A 21076-nucleotide genomic window follows, 5' to 3' on the forward strand; every position below is an offset into this window, starting at 1 on the left:
CTTGTCCATTAATATTCCAGTAGTGAAAGTTATTTAGATTAACTTAAGGGTGTTGTAACATTAAGGTTTAAAAAAACCTCTTGGGAGCTAATTTAATTTTTATTATAAAATTGACAAACAGGTTGATGGGGTGGCAATGGGTTCACCTCTGGTTCTATTCTTGGCCAAATTTTTGTTGGCTACCTAGAAAGTGAGCTATTTCTGAACTCTGAAAGTCCTCTTGTGTATATAGTTATGTATATGACATTTTCTAACGTCAGAAAATAAGCAAGACAGTGTCTGTTTTCTAAAACACTTAAACAATCCATACCAAAACCTTAAGTTTACGAAAGAAGGAGAACATGATACATTTTTAAAATTTGTGGATGGTTGTGTCTGGTGACCAGTCAATAGGGAACTAAATATATTGAAAATTAAAATCAGAGACATAAAATGTATCGTGGAAATCTTTTGGTCTATTAAGCAGATGTTAGGAGTTTTACCAGGTATGGTGAAGCGTTTCAGCAGACTTTTTCTCCTCAATATCTTGATGGCAAATTGAAAATACCTAAAAACACTTTACTCTTGTTGTTTATCGAGGTAAGTTATTATCGAAAGCTATTACCCAGAAGCTAACAGAGTTAATCACTATTGGCCCTCACAAAAGTCCAGTTTAGTTAAAACTTATTTAACTTGACAATATTTCTGAGAGGCTTTTAACATAAAAATTCTGAGTAAGTTAAACAGGTTTTTGAACTGTACGCTTAAGAACAATTTTTTACACTAATAGACCTCTAGTGGAATTTACAAGGATGTTTTCTACACCAAAGAAAAAGTAACATCATTTATAAGTTTAGTTGTCACTGTAGTGGTGACTACGTGAAAAAGATCATCTTTAAAGTTTCATTTAAAAACTGATCAGTATGTGCCAATAATCTTAAAAAAGTTTGATCGAAGAGTCTATCATAAAAAACACAGAAAAACTATTTTTCCTGTGATTGACCAAAATTCAATTAACAATCAGCAGTGTGCCAGTATCTTCAGAAAATATTTTTTTTTTGTTTAAATGCGAGCTGAAAACTCATTTCAGCTTCATAATCTCGAAGCTTTATATACAATCGTTAAAGCTCAGTTTGTGTAAAAATCTTTTTTTTTGTCAGACTAGACTTTTTTTTTTATTGGACTAGTCTTTTAAAGTCTTTGTACTTAGTAAATTTATTAAAATTGTTTTTAAAAACATAACAATACACATTCTAATTAAAAAACTTATTTGGGTACCATCAATTAAGGCTTTTCAAAAATTGTACCTTACTAAATTGAAATGAATTGAGTTGAAATATAATTATAATGTAGTATTAACCTTAAAGTTTTCAAATATAAAATGACGTAATAATCAAGTGTAGAAATTAAGTAAACACTAATACTAAACAACTTTGCCGTACTAAAAACAACTTCTTAGATTATAATAAAACTAAAATAAACCAGCGATAAATACTTACAATAAAAATAAAAGTACACTTTTTAAAATATTTCAGGAACCAATAACTTTAAAATTACTTAATATATTGATTTAAAATGTCTCGTTTGATATACAAACTTTTTCTGCTTACATTGACTGGGCCTTAAAGATTGTATGCATAAGGCTTCCGAATATGTAGCTGAAAAGAGTTCTCCGCCCTCATTAAAACTGAAAATTTCTCTTCTTTTTAATTTCTCGCAAGCTCATGATCGTGCAGTAAATGTTGTCCAATCGCAGAGAAGTATTTTTTTCGAAGGTTTCTCCGAACAACCACCAAACAAGCTTTTCAAAATTTTCGGAATATGCTGATTAATACTTACGTTAAACATTTGAGATGTTTCAAACGTAGTCACTATCACAATGACACCTAAATTTATAGATGTGTACTTGTTTTTTGGGTGAGAAAAATACCTTTGTGAATTCCACTTTCAGGTCGATCAATTTACAGAATTTTTCTTAAACGAACAGAACCGAAAATAAGGTTTACTTCCTTAGAAATTTTCGTAGAAAACCTCTCAGAAACATTTTCAAGGTACGAAAGTTTTAAGTACACTTTCAACCTCAATATGAGGGCTAATCATTTCTAACAGTTGAACTTCTTGCTCATGTTATAACCTTAGAGACTAAGTTACCTAGATAACCAACGGAAAGGAAAGTATTTTGAAGTGTTTTCAACTCGCCTAGTCTGGTAAAACGCATACCCGTTAAAACTTCTAACTTCTGCTTTACAGGACCAAAAGATGCCCAGGGAACATATAATTACTCTGAATTTAACTTCCGATGGTTTTTAATGAATTTGAAGTTGAAATAAAGAACAGATACATCGAAATATAAATCTAGTCCTAAATTAAAAAGTTATTTTAAACGATGAAATCAACAAAAGTTCAAATCTAATCAAGAACATTAAACTTTCTTACCAAAAAACCTCATTGATGTTGATTTATGAATTTCACTACTTGAAATATAAAGATATTTAAAACATTTCAGTTTTGTTGATAAAAAAGAAAAGTTGAAAATAATTACATAAATTGTTAAAAAAAAAAGATTTGGTGTGATTAATGATAATACTGGCATTATTATAAACCTATCTAATTAAACTCTTAATACAAATAAAATATATGTTCTAAAATTAGGTTTAAAGTTTTCAATACCAATAAAACACATAAATCTTGAGGTAGTCTTTAGTAATTTTGAATATTTGTCAGCACAGTTAAAACATCCTAAGCCAATAAGTATTGAAGCTCGTAACAGTTTAGATGCCAAACTTTGTGACTTTGCCCATAGTTATAATGGTACGCAAATTGATTTAGGTGAATTCAGAAAGATTAGTGGTTGCATAAGAGAGATAAACAACTCAAAACGATAAAAATATCATTATTAGAAAACCGGATAAAGGTTATGGTGTTGTAATTTCAGTTCTCTAGATCAGTGCTTCTGAACCTTTTTCTAGTGGCGGAACCCTTTTCCAAAGTTCAACTTTTCCGCGGAACCCCTAATTTAATTTTACATAAAATGTTTAATATAATGTTTCCAGCAAAAACAAAATAATTTCAATGAAAAACGAATTTTTTAACAAAACTATATCATTGTTAGAAATCATACCAATTGTAATAGTATTAAGTCGAGTCAAACTCAAAGTGCGCCAGAGGCATTAGGTATTTTATGATTCTATAATAGATAAACGAAAACAAACATGATTAATCGCAACGTCATAAAAATCTTTCCTTGCATAATAAAAACAAAATGAGAGCTACAAACAATAACGAAATGAAGATGAACCTAATCAAATTCACAGATTACTGTAATAAACGGGTAAGATGCCTAACGAAAAATAGATAAAAAATATTTAGTGCGAAACTTGAACTTGTCTCTTAGCAACAAGCATGTCAATGCGCGGCTGGATTTTGAATAGACTGAGACGGAGACAGGCAGATAAGGTTGGAGTCAGCATACAGTTCCTTTGCTTCGTTTTAGTGTTTGTTACATGCAAAAAGCTGGACTTGCAAAGATAAGTGGTGGTGAATGGTAAAATAAATTTTACTGCACGCTTTGCTAAGACGGGGTACTCTGAAATTGCACATATCCAAAAATCTAAAAGCTCCTTCCCTTTGAAACTCAATTTTAAATTGCTATCTTCAGATAGTTGCAGCAGTTCGTTTTCTGTATCTGTAGGAAGATTCACTTCTTCTGAAGCAATATCACACATAAAAGGATTCAAAATCCATAAATTTCCGATGAGAACATCTTCAGGAAAATAATGTTGTAACTTTATAGACAAAAGATCAAGGTGGTTGTATATTTCGTCAGAGAAGTTGAATTCTATGCATTTTCATGGGCCTCATCAAACCGGTGAAACATCGCAAAATTACCATTGCTAACCTTTTTCTTTTAAAATTTAATTCTATTTTTAAACGCCTCAATCTTGTCTGTCATGACAAAAATGGAATTTTGCTTCCCTTGCATGCTTAAGTTCAAAGCGTTCAATTCTTCGAAAATATCGGTGAGATAAGCTAGCCTGGCCAAAAATACACCATCTTCAAAGAACTTCACTAATTCTAAGCCTTCATCTTTAAGAAAGGTGAACACCTGCTTCTATAATTCAACGATACGAACCAGTGTCCGCCCCTTCGACAGCCAGCAAACTTCGTTGTGATAAAGAAGTCGCAGATGGTCAGCATCTAAACTTTCACATAGGTCTTTGAAACATCTGGCCTTTGTGTCACTTTTCTTTATAAAATTAACAGTTTTAATCGATGCTGAGAGAACTTCTTGTAAATAAGAAGGAAGATGTTTTGTTGCCAAATTTTCTCTATGTAAAAACAATGCATTCATTTAGCTTCAATTGCTTTATCCTTCATTTTCCTCACTACACCATTTTTGGACCCAGTCATAGACGCTTCACCGTCAGTACAAATGCCGACACATTTATTCCACTCTAAACCCTTGCTGATGAAATAATTTTCGACACATTTCATTACTTCAACAGAAGTTGTTTTTGTGGGTAATTCTCCACAAAATAATATATCTTTGTTGAATCCTTCCTACCCACAATATCTAACAAAAACGAGTAACAAGGCTTTGCCGCTTACGTCAGTGGATAGTTGAAGTTTTATAATTTATGTTTTTTTTTTCTTTCAAATTTCTTTTTTAAATTTCGAAAGGCTTCGTGGAACCCCTGAGAGGCGTCGCAGAACCCTAGGGTTCCGCGGAACCCCATTTCAGAAGCATTGCTCTAGATTATGTTAGAAAAATGGAAAACACATTAAACGATTGCACTAAATTTAAACATATAAATTTTGTAAACTATTTTGATTTCACATCACGCATTAAACTTTCATATCAAAGAAAATGTTAGGTTGGTACAAAAACAACTACATTAATGAAATTACGTATAATTAAATCATACCGGTAGGCTCTAAGCGTCCAAAACTTTATGTTCTTCCTAAAATTCATAAAAGCGATGTCCCTTTAAGGCTAATTTTATCCATAATAAGTTCTCTACAAAATTGTTTACCAAAATTTTCAGTAAACACACTTGCACTATTTAAAAATAAAATTTCAAATTATTCTGTTTTGGTTCTGTTAAACTTTAAGAAAAAATAAAACTCATTCCTATTTCCAAAGTCAAAAATAGCTATATGATATCATATGATATCAAAAGCATGTTCGCTAATATTCCAGAAGTGGAGGTTATTGAAATTTTTTTAAAGGTATTGTAGCACTCTTATTTAAACCATCCTCAGATGCCAGAGTTTGTGTGCAAAAAAAATGCAACACATGGCTGTTTTGGGTGTTGAGTTTAGTTTTGATGGTAAAATGTACAAACAGGTAGATGGGGTGGCAATGGGTTCACCTTTGGGTCCTATCTTGGCCAACATTTTTGTTGGCTACCTAGAAAGTGAGCTATTTCTGAACTCTAAAACTCCTCTTATGTATCTTCGAAACTTAGATTACATTTTTTTCATGTTTGAAAATAAACAAGAAAGTTCACGTTTTCTAAATTACCTAAACAATCCATACAAAAACCTTAAGCTCACAATACAAGAAGAACACAACAATTCATTAAACTTTTTGGATGATTGTGTTCAACGATCAGTTGATGCGGAATTTTTAATTAAAACTCATAGAAAGTTAAATTCAGAGGCATTATACGTTCCGTGGGCATCTTTTGGTACAGTCAAGCTAAAATAAGGAGTTTAAACTGGTATGGTGAAGCGTTTCACTAGGCTTTATTCTCCTTGCTATCTTGAAGGCGAGTTGAAAACACTTCAAAATACTTTCCCTGGGTTATCCAGGTAACTTAATCTCTAAAGTTATAACAAGAGCAAAAAAATTCAACTGTTAAAAATGATTGGCCCTCATATTAAGGTTGAAAGTGTACTTAAAACTTCCGTACCTTGAAAATAGTTCTGAGAGATTTTCTACAAAAATTTTTGAGAAAGTAAGCCAGGTTTTCGGTTCTGTTCGTTTATGGACAATTCTGTGTACTAATCAACCTCAAAGTGGAATTCACAAATGTATTTTTCCCACCCAAAAGACAAGTACATCATCTACTGTGATAGTGACTACGTTTGAAACATCTCAAATGTTTAACGTAAGAATTAATCAGCATGTTCCAAAAAAAAATACTTCTCTGCGATTGGACAACATTTACTGCCCGATCATGAGCTTGCGAGAAATTAAAAAGAAGAGAACTTTTAAGTTTTAATGAGGGCGGAGAACTCTTTTCAGCTACATATTCGGAAGCCTTATGCATACAATCTTTAAGGCCCAGTTAATGTAAGCAGAAAAAGTTTGTATATCAAACGAGACATTTTAAATCAATATATTAAGTAATTTTAAAGTTATTGGTTCCTGAAATATTTTAAAAAGTGTACTTTTATTTTTATTGTTAGTATTTATCGCTGGTTTATTTTAGCTAAATTATAATCTACAAGTTATTTTTAGTACGGAACAGTTGTTTAGTATTAGTGTTTAGTTAATTTCTACACTTGATTATTACGTCATTTTATATTTGAAAATTTCAACGTTGTAACTTCATTATAATTTTAGAAATTAAAATGGGATGAAGGTAGTCTTCCTCTTTTAGTTTTAAAGACCGGACAGGATTGAATTTTAGGTAAACAAAAATAAAAAAATGGTTAGACCCATCAAATAAATCAGTGTCAGCCTTATACAAACGCTTTGAAGAGATCTTTCGTTTATTAAAAAAAAAAACATTTTCAATTCTTCTCAATTTTCTCAATTTTCAAATTCTAAAAAAGAATTGAAAATGTTTGTTTTTTAATAAACGAAAGATCTCTTCAAAGCGTTTGTATAAGACTGAGACTGATTTATTTGATGGTTCTTATTTTTGTTTATCTAAAATTCAAACTTGTCCAAATATTAGAATCTATTTGAATAAGAATTGAAAATGTTTGTTTTTAAATAAACGAAAGATCTCTTTAAAGCGTTTGTATAAGACTGAGACTGATTTATTTGATGGTTCTAACCATTTTTATTTTTGCATAATAATTTTATTTCAATTTCAATTCAGTTTAATTTAGTAAGATACAATTTTTGACAAGCCTGACTTGAAAGTACTCAGATAAAAAAAAAAAAATAAGTGTGTATTGTTATATTTTTGGAAAAAGTATGTACCGATAAAAAGTTGTCGAATAATTGTTGTTTTTATAAAATAAAATACTTTTTTTTATTATTTTGATTAAGCTTATCGTTAAATCGGTTTAATAAGTTCTAAATTTAAAAATTTTTAAAGTAAAAAGTTATGTAGTTCTACCTCTAAGATAAGTCAAAAATTCAAATTTTCACACGACAATAATATTCATTTTTTATCTTAAAAATGGTTTAATCTTTTGTTCATAAAATACAATATAAATAATTTACTCTAATTTTATAAAGATATTGTATTAAAAAGTCGCGGTCGAACGATTTGCATAGCTTTATTAAACTAATAAAACTGTTTTTGACAAAAACTTTATGCTTTTTAAGACTTGGAATATTCTTTATTGAATTCCGACTAAAAGATACTGTCACTTACTATGAACACCATATCTAAATAAATTCCAGAACTTGGTCTGAAGAGCCGTGAAACTGTAGCCTGATACGAAGACAAAGCAGCACCACTAACATCGAGCTCAAAAATGATTGTGGAAACTATAAACCTAAAAAAGTAGTTTTTAACAATCAAACTCTAAATAGTTTTGCAGTTTCAAATTAAAAAAATTTAGAAATTATATTTAGTTAGAATTTACAGATTAAAAAATAAATAAAAGACTGTACATTAATTAAGGATTTTGCATATAACTTAACTTTGCTTAAAAATATGGTTGTAACAATCAGACATGAATTAATAGGTGTATTTGCTGAAAATTGCTTATACTATTTTTACAAACAAAACAAAGTAATTGTAGCTTAATTAAGTTTTTTTTTGATTGAACATGTTTTTTTGAACTTAATGGTAATAAAAACTTGAAGTTTATATATTGATAACTTCAAATGTCACTAAAACTAGTTTTTTCAATTACATTAAATTATTTATCTTGTTTATTTTGAATAAATGTATACAGTGGGCCCACAACTGGAAACAGCAAAAAAAAGAATTTCTTTTTTAAAATTTGTGTGTATAAAGCTTTGCTCAGAATATAGCGCATTTAGTACTTCAAACTAAACAAAAAAATTTCACCTATAACAAATTATGCCAGTTGGCGCAAGGCGAACTGAAGGGTTTTTGATAAGTTTAAATTTTGATGTCTTTAAAAATTGTTAATAAAACGAATAAATACAAAAAAATTTAACATAAAATTGTTTAATTGCTTTGTCATAGTTGAAAAAGGCATTTCAAAGATTCGTTTAATATAATTATTCAAGATTTTTTTTGTAAAGTAAAAAAAATAAATAAATAAAATATGTATTTTTTGCATATTTTTTTATTGACACTCTAGTAAAATTTCTAAAATTAAGGTATTTTTCGCGCCCTGTTACAAAAAATATATATAATTTTATGAAACCGGTTTAAATTGCACGAAAACAAAATTGCACAAGGTATTTAAATTACACGAGGGGACTAAATTCTACGAGATAAAATTGTACGAGGGCACAAAATTGCATGAGGGAACTAAATTCCACGAAGACAACTCTGCACCAAGGGTCAATCTTGCACGAGTTACATTTTCCCACGAGAGTAAAAAATATAGAAAAAAAAAAAAAAAAAACATAAAAACATAAAATAATAATTTAATAAAAAAGAAAAAAAATACTGACCGAGGTAAGGGTTAGGGTAACAGTGATAGTAAAAAAATAAAAAGTATATAAAAAGATTAAGAAACAAAATTAAAAAAAAAAAGAAATACAGAAAACTTACCGACCGAGAGTAAGGGTTAGGAGTAACAGTGGTAGTAAAATAAAAACAAAAAAATAAAGTTGAAAATAAAAATTAAAAAGAAAAAAAAAACCTGTGCAAAAGTTTCTACATGAGAAATTGTCTACTCGTGCAAAAGTGTCGTCGTGCATTTTTGTACACTCGTGCAATTTTGTACGCACGTGGAAATTTAACAGCTACCCATAATTTTAATACCTCAGATGTAGTAGATTCAAAATAAAATTAACAAAAAAATTTAACAGTATGCGGTTTTTAATTAAGAAGTAAACATTCTAGAAAAAGTTAGTCGACGTATATTTTGAAAACACCCTGTAGAAATTATGTTATAAATTTATAAATAACTTAAGTAGAAAGAGTTCTCTTTTATTATTAAAACTTTGTATTTAGTATCTTTTAAACATATTCCAGCTGTAACATACGGTAATGAATTCAAAATGAGTTAAGTTTGCCTTACTTTTAAGTTAAAACAAAGACATTTATAATACATAAAATTCATATGGGTGTAAATTAAATAAAACCATTTTATAAGATCTATTTCTTAAAGTCAACAACTTTGTTCTATAAGAAATTTAATAGATACAACCTTAGACTATATTAGAATTAAGTATATGTAAAGTTTTCTTTCCCTTTTTCAAGTTACACACTGTGATGTAGTTATAAAATTGTTGTTGTATGAAATCAAAGACGTAGTTTGTAACAACATCAGTTTTAATACAGTACATCGTGTACATCAGTTTTAATACAAATTTAAAATACATCTAAAGGTTGTACAACATAAAAAATACTAGTAAGCTTTTGAAAATTTTTTTTTTCAAAAGTAGCAAACAAGAAGGCATTCTAACAACTTTTGAGTGTTAAAGGTTTTTTTAGTAAATTTTATCATAAAACAACTAAAAGTTAAGAGCTTTAAAAAAAACCAATTAACACTTAATATTATAACCCAACTATATGTTGTAATACTTATCAAAATTACAAGTATAACTAATTTCTTCACCATCATATACTTTTACAACAGAGTTTTATTAAAAGTAATTGAGCAGAAACACAAACCAGTAAGTAACAGGGTTCATGTGAGTCATTTCTAGAAAAACAACTCTTGATTTTCTATCTAACCATCTTTGATCATTTAACTCTGAAATAGTTTCTTGCCAGTTGTTTTCATTCATTTGTACGGAATATCCCGATTCATCATAAATTCCTTCTTCGCCAAAATATGGAAACCTAAGAAATATAACATTTTTAAACATAAAGTTTCACAACTATTGATGGAGCTCTATCAAATTTCTGCGTTTTAAACGATATATTTATATATAAGAACATATATATTTATATCGTAAAGCTTGTTAAAATATTTTAAAGCTATTAGTATTTAAAGTTTTTATTATAAATAATAAAACCAATACAAAGAAAACTTTTTAATTAAAACATCGAATAAAAATACATAAAATAGTTTCCGTGCTGATAAGTCCAGATTGATTCAGTAAACCGGCTATTAAGTATGTTTTTCCAATGTATACTGTAGTTTTCTTGGTCAGCTGACCAGTCGGTGCTTAGACATGAGCTATTTGGAACATTTATTAGACCAGCATAATGTGTTCCTTCTATTGGACATTTACCTAAAAAATTGTTATTAGACTAGCATACTGAGCTTCTTTAATTAGACATTTTCCCTAGAAAAATAAAACTAATTTTAAAACATTTAAGTGTACCTAAAAGTTTTAACACTTTAAACACAATATTTGGTGTAATAAATAAATGTATAAAGTGTACATTAGTCTAGATTTCAATCGAACTAATTTAAGTTTTATCTTGGTAGTTCTATTTATACAAAAAAAAATAAATAAAGACTTTCAAAAGTCATGATAAAAAATATAACCTATATTCTAGACAAATTGTAAACAAAAATTTTTTTGTCATCTCAGACTATTTATCATTAATAAAAAATATCAAATTAGGTGTATAAGGTACTTTTTAAAGTATTATTTAACTAAAGCAATATTACCAGTTTGGCCTCTTTGTTGTCTCAAGCGTATAGTTCCAACCAAGTAGTCATAAGTAGGACTACTTTCAAGGGGACTTGATTTGTTGTACAAAATAGTAGGTAACAAGGAGTTATTTAGCCACGGAATTATATCATCAACGCTGTTATGAAAATTAGTGATATTTTTGGAGTTTAGCAGTTTAAAAAAAATTGTATCAAAAAGTATAAAAAGTTCAAACAGGACAGACGAGTTTTTCGTATACACCTGTAGGACAATTTTAATATTTAGTTTTATCTGTAACAGTTAATATTTATTGATAATTTGTACATGAAAAACTTATTTTGAAATTATGAAATGTAGTTAACGTTTTTGTTTAGCTACTCATTGGTTAAAACTTATTTATAAGTACTTACGCCTAAAAAATGTTTAAGTTTTGATAATGATGATTTAGTATGCTTTTTTATTTGTTTGACCAAAAAAGTGATCATAATAGAACGCTTTTCTTAGAATTAAATGTAAAAAACTTTTACACTTCTGTTTATAATTATAAATAAAATATTATTGTTGAACTTTTATTTTATTAGAGGAATTTATAAAAATAGTAGTACAAACCTTATTCAAACTAAATGTAATAGTTAAAACAAAAAGTTACGTTTTTACAGAGTCTAGCGAATGATTCCTGCGAAAAATTATTGTTTTGATGGCATGGTGAGACCAGTAAGATGATGAGTTTCTATCCCAAAAAACAAAAGCCACTAAACTCCATAAAAGCATTGTATGGATAGAAAATTGGTACGTTAATTGTTGAAGTCGTCGCGCTTTTAAAGCTTCTTCTTTGCATTTTTCTAATGCAAAACCAGCTGGAGGTCTAATTCGACTTCGTTTGCTCTTTAATTATAGTGTTACATTTCTAAAATGGTACATACACCTTGAAAAATATTAACATGAACTAAAGCTCTAACTTGAATAACGTCTTCATGAATTTCACTAATTGGATCACTATGTTGTATAGCATCATCAGGGTGGGTTTTTTTTTCAAAACACGTCATTAAATATATAACAACAAACAAAACCTGTTAAAGTAAAATACTGTGTATAAATCTAAGTAACAATTTATTATTTGTTTTACTTTTTTAATTTGTTTTTGAATTAATTTGTATTTTAGTTAACTCTAATACAGTTATATTTGTTCAAACTACTTGAACTGTAAGTACACAAAAAATAAGGAAAACTCATGAATGATAAATTATTAAAAACTAATATCAATACATAAAATTATTTTTAATAAATTGCTTTGAAGATAATTACTTTTATTGGTTCAATTATAAAAAAGCTTTCCAAAAGTGAAACACTTAAAGAAACAATCCATCTTTTTGACGCAGTAGGTCCTAATTCATATCCTTTAAGCATAATTATAAACGAAGACAATGCAACTATACTGAGGGAAACAAAATATGCGATGTAAATAAAAACATGTGGTAAAAGAAACTCCTTACTTTCTTCATCTACGTCATCTATACAAAAAACTATTTAATTAGTAAAAAAACACTAATTTTGATTATTCAAATTCAAAATTTTTCACATAAAAATTGTATTTGAAATTTTTTAACGATTACTTGCATGTTATAGTAATTTTTGTCTAAAACATTACAATCTTATAGATGCTATAAAATTTACCTAGAGATTCATCTATTGACACAGTAGATTCAAACATTATACTTCTTGGAGAAATTGCTTCTTTTTTTCTAGTATTATCAGCATCATCTATATTAACAATTGACATTGGGTTAAGTATCTCTTCTTGGTCAAATATTGTGTTTTTCGTACGTCTCAACCCTCCTCTTTTTATTTAAAATAAAGTACACTAGGTTAAACTACAGAGTAACTTTGCTTAATACTTTTAGTTATACTTATAATGGTTTAACAAAACTTAACGTTGTCAAGGTTTTTATTCATAAGGGAAACTTAAAAACTTTAAAACAACTAATTGAAATACTAAACTAAATCCGGCTTGTGATTATCAAAATTACAAAAAATTAAAATTATCTTTATAAATTAATATTTTTTGTTAAACCGAGTACTTGTTGAATTATAAAAAAATTACTTAAAAGCAACATGAGGTTTTTCTATTTCTTCAACACTTTCAACCAAAGTTTCATTGGAGAGATCTAATTTGAGAAGCTCACTTTCTAAATCATGCTTATCAATGTTTCCTCCGTGCCTTCTTCTTAGATTACCTCCTAACCCCCCAGTGGGTAAGCTGAAAAAAAAAAGTTCTATTAAAACAAACCGAATGGACGAATTATAGTGGTATGTAGTAAAGTAGTTCAAACTTGAAAATACTTAAATAGAAAATGTACTTATAAAAATTTTCCTAGATATTACAAAATGGAAAAAAAAAACTTTTACAAAAAATAATACTTCTCAAATTATTCTTTGAAGTAATCGATAATCTTAAAATATTATTTCATTTTTATGGACTTTAAATAATTTTTAAAGAATACTTGTTTTACATGTTGAAACTAGTTTTACTCTCAGGTTTTGTAAAACTAAAATTAAGAACACTCATATATCTACTATGTTTTGTATGTTTTTAAAGAATTTAAATTCTGAAAGTGCTTAAATTTTAATAAGTGTAAAAACATTTTTCTACTGTAAATGTTGGTTTATATAAAACACGATGACAAAACCTCTAATGACATTATGTGATCACAAAACTTCGTATAAAAAAAACTATCTACAGACTTATTTTCTATTGTTGAAAACAAATGTGCTCCACTTGAATAGCCTGTATCTTTTGATCCAAAAGATAAACTCGATGATGAACTTTTTCTATAGTCATACAAGCTCTGTATAGTGAACATTTTTTTGATACTCTACAACTTTATAGAAACAAAATTTTCAAAATACTAAAAGCTGTTATTATAAAAGTATAACGAACTAAACATCTTGAAATTGTTATAAATAAAAAATACTTAAACTTACTTTTTCTGTTTTAACTTTCTCACTTTCTTTTATACTTTCGTCCTCATCCTGCATAAAAATGTTTATAAAAATCTTAATTATACCTTAAAAATATAAAAGTTATTTTTAAATAACCGACTTCGGATATAACAGTGAAAATTTCTCTGGCTACATTTTCTTCTTGAACTTGTGTATTTTCCGCAAACTCTTCCTCAACTTGTTCAATTTCATTAAAATCTATTATATTTCTCGGATCTTCATCGAGAACTTCAACTGTCTCAGCTGTTGGCATCCGTGACCTCCACGAACCTCCCACACTTAGCTAAACATATGAATAATATAAAATTCAAAAAAAATTTTTAACTATATTTCCAATTAACTATTAAATCGTTAAAAACTTTAACATCATTTACCTCAACCTTAGACCTTTTGAATAGAAGAACAATAAATATATTGATAGGAAAAACAAGTATGCTGACAATTGCTCCGACTGCAACGTCTTTCCATCTAAATACTCCAACATTATCATCTGTTTCATCATAATCTTGATACCAAAGCGAGCTATAAGTTGTTTATATCAATTAAGTAGAACATTACAACTATAAACTAAATCGTCAAAAGTCTAATATTTTATATAAATATACACCAAAAACTTTATAAAACTATTAAAAGTATTGGGTTAGCAGTTAAAAACTAAGTTATTTTCGTTAAACAATTTAGTTTATTAAAAACACCAAAATCCTTATTTGTTGTACATTTATTTTACTTATTAAGTTAATCTTAGATACAGTTATTACTAGTGTGTTATGAATGTAAAACACACTATGGAACTATAGTACTAATATTTAAGCTTCACTAACTTCGAATATTACAACTTACAGAAAAAAAGGCTTAACATCTATTTAGTGTAATGTTGAAAATTGTTTAAATATCTAAAGACATATTTTTGCTCAATTTAACAAACGACGATTTTAATATATGAGAAATACTTTCTACTGACCTGAGCGCCATAAACGAAAAGAGAAGTGTAAAACAACAAGTGAGGCGCTGAACTCTAGTAAACTTGCTTCTTTGTGGACGCTCGATGAGTGACCACCATAAATGTGTGTCTTCCCAACCATGCTGTATATTTGAACCAAACATCCGAGAAAAATTTTGTAAATCTTCTTCACCTGGTTAAAAAAGTTTCAATAACTAGGTTTGATAACCTCTGTTACGGTAAACTGACTTGAGTTACTAAAAAAAGTTAAACACAGTGAGCACAAAATATGTATTTTAAAAACACTAACTCTTTACTAATCATCTATAATTTACTTGCCTCTGCAACTTTTGCAAACAGCTATAAAAGTTCAGAATCTAAAAATAAGATAAGCAGACAGAGTATAAAAAAGGCTGAATTTACAAATCACATAATTCATTTTGAAAAATTTATTAGAATTTTAAAATGTTTGTTTTGTTTTTGTAGCAAAACATCTGCAAAATTATACTTTATATCGTAGATTTCTTAAAGTGACTGACAGCCACGAATCAAAACTATGTCTAATGGTTTACTAATAGTAAGTTTAATACAACCGACCTACTTTAAGAACTGTGAATGAGCACAAAAGAGTTATTGCAATCTTTTTAAAATACTTACTGGCTTTAAAAACAACGGTACTCAAACAAGTTTCCTCATCATCGTCGTCTGGGTAAACTTGCAGCCACGTGTCAACCAAAAAGTACCACTTCGTCCCTTTTCCGTCTTGAATCATCACTCTGCTTACGTTCCAACCTGGGTCCACTCCTGTGTTATCATGCCAAATTTTAATCTTAGTCAGCTCGCCTAGGTCTGTTTCAGAGGCGACATAAAAGGAATCAACGCTACCACGCTGAAACGCCCCCTTGCGGAAAATATGCGTGGAGCTCGTACGACCTTCCATGCCGTAAATTCGAATCCCAATATTTGCTGTCGTTCCTAATAAAACAAAAGGTAATTTTATAAAGTGTTGTGTATAATACTTTTAATACAGTTAATACAGTTTAATAGGTTTATAAAAACTAAAAATCTGAAGTAATAAACTTAAAAAACATGTCATGTTTTTTACTCTTATTAGGTTCTATTGGTCTTTCTTAATGGCCGTTGTAAAATATTTGAAACTTTTTAAATGAACTGTTAAAAATTAAATAAAACATTACTTACCACTTCCAATACTTGAAGATGTTTTGACAGTGACTTCATACTTAAACGAGCCATTTCGACCACAAAGAGGAATCATCGTTGCTTTTTTTATATCTCTTCTATCAAAGCGATAACAAAGAATTACAAGAAAGAAGTATAAACCGAACGTTGACACTACTAGTATAAGAGCGACTGGATTTTTACTAACGTCTAAATTCTGTTTATTATTTTATAGTTATATATACACTACTTATAATACTTGTATTTATATTAGTTCAAATAAATTTCTAGAAAACGTGAACGTGTTTGCAATTTAGTCAATAGTTCTATATCTGTGCACATTTAAAACTCAAAGTAAAAAATTACAACTAGAGCACTCACTTGATACTTTTAAAGGGGAAATTACAAGTCTAATCAGTCAGAAGTTTATTATAATACAATATTTCGTTCTATTGGGATTGTCAGTTAAAATACTTGTAATTTGAATAAAATCCTAACACTATATAAAGTTAAATAAATTGCAATACTTGTTTTTATAAAGTTTTACAAATGTGTTCTATTAAAATACTAAAACATAATAGTTATTTCTTAACTTCTAAACTACTAAAAAACATTGTTGCTGTTTTTGTAAATCTTGTTTAGAGTAAACCTTGCAAAAAATTTAATTCAAAATACTGTCATTCATTAGTAAAGTATTTCGTTCGTTTCAAAATTTTTAATATACTATAAATAAATAAAAACAACAACAATAAACTTAATAACACTACTTACAGTTATTTCGTCAAAGTTTGCAAGACTTGGAGGACTAATAACAAAAGAACCAAATGAAGTTAAATGGCTGGAGTAACAAACAGTCACTGATGGAGTTGTTTCTGCTGATGTTTGCAATCCTTCGTTACTCCATTCTTCTGACTTTTATGTTTAAAATTGAAATTAATAAGATCATAAATGATACAAATGACAAAAGTATTTTGTTCTAAGTCTAATAACTTGTTGACCCAGAGTTTAAGCTATTGCTATGTATTACTAAAAAAAAGAATTGTTATAAATTTTGCTTACATTTGACTGCCTGTCTATTTAAAATAAAATTAAGTGAATTGACTAAAAATATATATTTAGACTTGCAAGTAAGTTAAAAAAAAACTATTATTATTTTAGTAAGTTTATTAAGCTGATATAAAACATTTAATTAACTATTGTAGTAATAAGTTTACAGCGAATAATATTCAAATTTATAAAAAGTTTGATATAATTTTAATTGATTAACATACATAAAAATCTTTCTAAATCAATCTATCATAAACAAACAGCAATATACACTTAATCAATAATGAAAAAAGTTAATAACACACTCCATGTAAACTTTTGTAAACTAATTTTTCTTAACATTTAGATTATAAATAGATTTAAAACAAAAAAAGCAGTTTTGTAAGCATAATATTCGTTAAAAAAACTATTTTAGGTCACTACAATAAAAATTTTATAAACTGGAAAATAACGTCAAAAAAACAATAACGTCAAAAAAAAAGAGCAGAAGCCTGGACTTTCGTATGCCGTGAGACTTGCTCAAGTTTAACAAAAGGATTGATCATGCGAATTCGATCATCAGACCGGTCTCAGTCTACCGAAGGCTTGTGGTCTGATGATCGAATTGGTATGATCAACCCATTTATTTTTAAAGATAATAAATTCTTTTAAAAAGTTTTAAAAAATTCAATAAAGATAAATGTAGTTTTAAAATATGTAATTTTTTAAAGGATATACGAAAACAAAACATAATTCTAAAATTTATTTTTGTGATAGCAACAAAGACTTTAAAAATAGTAATTAAAGTAAGTAAAATGTCTGTACTCTAAGGTAATACGTAATGTAAACACAATACCTTAATAGAAAAAAAAATGGTGCACTTTTTAACTTATATTTAAATTTTCTAAATGTTTTGATAAAAAAAAAAAAGTTCAAACAAAGTTAGTTTTTAAAAACCTATACAATCTGTATAAGACTTTATTTTATGCATAAAATTAAAAGAAAAAACTAACCCGAGTATCAAAAAACTGACAAGAGCTGTAGTAAACTCCGACTTTAATGACCACATCACAACTTTGATATCGGCTAGTAACATTTAGACGACTCGAGTGTACAGAATACCCTTCTCTTTAAAAAACACAATTAAATTAAATTCATTATTTTTTATCGTTAGTATATTACCAAATTGAAATGCTTAGCTGACTTACGTGGGCTCTAAATAAAAAGTATATTCCTGATGGTTTGAAAACTCATCTACAGTTGCTTCAGTAAGCCGAAGTGTTCGATTATGGTTATTCTCATCAGGTATTTCATTGAATTTCAAATAAACATCTGCATATAAAACATTCAAGTATTTTTTAATAAATTGTTTTTAATAAATTAACCTACAAAACCATTTTTAATTTATGTTCAATAATTTTAATTCTAAAAGTTTCACATAAGCAAGTTAATATAAATACATTTCGTCAGAATAAAGTCACAGTATTTAAGGGCATAAGGGGATCCAACATTTTTTTTTTACTAAAAATAACATTGGATCTTATATGAAAGCTTGAAATACAAACTTCAAGCAAGTTTTTATAGAATAACAAAATATTATTTAACTTTTTAGATATTTTAGTTTTTATAAAAAGTTTCCAATACAAACGTATGGACCGCAAATTTTTTGGGATCAATTTTCTCGGAAGTTTTAAAAATCAATAAAAATCTATCTTCTCCTTCATTTTTTGAGCTAGAGACCTCAAACTTTCAGCAAACGTTTGTTCTAATGTTTGAACGACTTTGAGTGTTACGATTTATAAAAAAAAAAGATAAAAAAACAAAAAAACAGGTGTTTTTTTTTTTATCAAAATATTCCTGCCGTCAATCTTTTTAAAATTTAATAATAGACTTTCTGTGAAATTTTGAAGGAGATTATTTAAAAAATGAAGGAGGAAATAGATTTTTAGTGAAATTTTTTTTTTTTTTCGTTTTTAGTTTGCGCCTTCCATTAGGAACCTATTGAGGTCACCGACTTTGATCGCTCATATCTCAAAAATTACTTTGATTTTTTTTAAGAGATTGAAAATGTCTGATGGCTCAGATAAAACTCTATGAAATAAGATCAACTTGTAAAAATCAAGGTGGACCCCCTTATGCCTTTACTTTAAGACAGTGTTGTGCAACTAATTTGTAGTCTTTGAAAAAGTATAAAACTATTTTAAACATTCAAAACTTTTATTTAATCATTTGATAACAGAGATCCTAGCGAAGCAAGTTCACTGGAATATATAACAACATATTTTCACAGTACTCTTTCGTTATAAAACTAACATATATTTCTGTGTGTTTACACACTTCAACGAAGCTATGCAAAACCAATAGATACTTTTGTATTTTTATAGATAAAACTAAGTTTTGTCTTTTCCAAACTCTCCAAGTCCCCAGTCGATAAAAAAGTAAAAAATATAAATGCATCTTATTTAAATAGGACCTAGATATTTATTTATTAACTGATTTGCAAAGTTTCAAACAAAACTAAAGAATATTTTTGATTTTATCATCGTAAACATTTAACTTCATTATTTGTTCACACTCAGTAAGTTAAGAGTAAAAAATATATTTAAGATATTTCATAAAACAAAATATCTTTATAAATTTTGCAAGCAAGTTAGTTAACAAAAAATCTAGATTCCATTTTATTTATTTGCAATAATTCAGGTTAGTTTTTTATTTATACAAAAAAATTGATATAAAATACTACCGAGGTTTGTAATCCTTCCCAGTTTTTATTTTGTACTAACTATACTATTTTGAAGTTTTTGTATATACAACTCAAAATAAAGACTAAATTATCAGTTAGCTTTTTATTTTAAAGTTTTCTTTATATTTCAAAACTGCTTTTTTATCTATACTGGATATCTAAACAGTAAGATTTGATAATTATGAATGAGGTTGTGTAGACTGTCAAAATAAAGCATTACACGAAAAAATTCTAAATTGCACACAAGGTTTCTGACAGTGACGTATTTGAAGCAGGTGTACCGACTTGCGCAGATTTTATAAGGTGTAGTTCAACACGTTTTGGAGCCCAGCTTTTAAAATACCATTCGTATATCAAGTAAACGAAATTTGATATGATTAAAAAGTTATATCAAAATAATTTTAAAGAATTATTTATAACAAATATAAAAGTAGTCGATAACAAGATAGTTTTTATCAAAGTTTTTGCTGTACAGTTTTGAACTGATATATTTTCTAGCTGTTTTAGAAATTTATCATTATGTATTTAAGATTAAAAAAACCAATGTAAGGAGATAAGTCCGTGCAATCTGGTTTTAGCTTTTCATAAACAACCATGATATGAGCTGATGCTTTTGAATCAGTATTTTCATTGCTGATTGTTACAGATTTCCACTCTCCTGCCTTTAATTCTTGTGAAGTGAATTCTACACCTTCCTAAATATTAACAATAGTTTAAATATTTTTAGCTTATTAATTATTTCTAATTTAAATCGTTTAAAAAGCATAAACAACTAACTCTAGGTGTGTATGTTGTATAATCAGTCACTGAAGACAAGTTTTGCTTGTAGTCACTAGTTATAAACTGTCTATCACCAGGAGCCATGACTAATTTAATCATATTATTCTCAGAGTCTGGTGTAGCAAGATTACTGATAACAAGTGGGTCCAACGATGGTCTTTTAAACTGAAGAGATGGAACTCTTGTGGAAATATTTGCCACTCCGTTAGCATTTGTGATATTTGTGTTTAAATACCCGTACGTAAATGGGTTCTGTTATTTAATAACAGTTACATTTTATAAAATAAAAACTAGATAGTTTTTTTGTTTCAAAATCAAAATGAAACTAAGTTACTTTTATCATTAATATACTTACTTTACTAGTTACATCTAGATTCTAGAAATTTACAAGAATATTTATTGTATAATTCAAGAATTATTTGTTAAAATCTAAATGCCATTTGCAACTAACGGTAATATATATTTATCAAAAGTTGCAAATAAAGTTTAAACACTAGAAAAAATCTTATTACAATAGTAGCCATAAAAAGAACTATTTCAAATG

General features: G+C 27.9%; 1 protein-coding gene across 1 annotated transcript in view; it reads right to left on the reverse strand.

Annotated features, from left to right (window-relative positions):
* Positions 1-21076, reverse strand: part of LOC145846770 (polycystin-1-like) — a 54788-nt gene that overhangs the window by 20026 nt on the left and 13686 nt on the right. The window contains exons 10-30 of the mRNA XM_082953385.1: positions 20530-20784; positions 20294-20447; positions 18218-18341; positions 18023-18137; positions 16755-16895; positions 16005-16200; positions 15462-15779; positions 14826-14997; positions 14239-14386; positions 13965-14147; positions 13847-13894; positions 13607-13710; positions 12966-13121; positions 12539-12702; positions 12170-12375; positions 11824-11934; positions 11514-11749; positions 10882-11021; positions 10321-10495; positions 9930-10100; positions 7539-7662 (exon numbers count right to left, since the gene is read on the reverse strand). Coding sequence (XP_082809511.1) covers positions 7539-7662; positions 9930-10100; positions 10321-10495; positions 10882-11021; positions 11514-11749; positions 11824-11934; positions 12170-12375; positions 12539-12702; positions 12966-13121; positions 13607-13710; positions 13847-13894; positions 13965-14147; positions 14239-14386; positions 14826-14997; positions 15462-15779; positions 16005-16200; positions 16755-16895; positions 18023-18137; positions 18218-18341; positions 20294-20447; positions 20530-20784 — 3441 coding nt within the window. The remainder of the gene's footprint in view (positions 1-7538; positions 7663-9929; positions 10101-10320; positions 10496-10881; positions 11022-11513; positions 11750-11823; positions 11935-12169; positions 12376-12538; positions 12703-12965; positions 13122-13606; positions 13711-13846; positions 13895-13964; positions 14148-14238; positions 14387-14825; positions 14998-15461; positions 15780-16004; positions 16201-16754; positions 16896-18022; positions 18138-18217; positions 18342-20293; positions 20448-20529; positions 20785-21076) is intronic.

Source organism: Thalia democratica, unplaced genomic scaffold (genome assembly GCF_965202585.1).
Source record: "Thalia democratica unplaced genomic scaffold, ktThaDemo2.hap1.1 HAP1_SCAFFOLD_612, whole genome shotgun sequence".
Lineage (NCBI taxonomy): Eukaryota > Metazoa > Chordata > Thaliacea > Salpida > Salpidae > Thalia > Thalia democratica.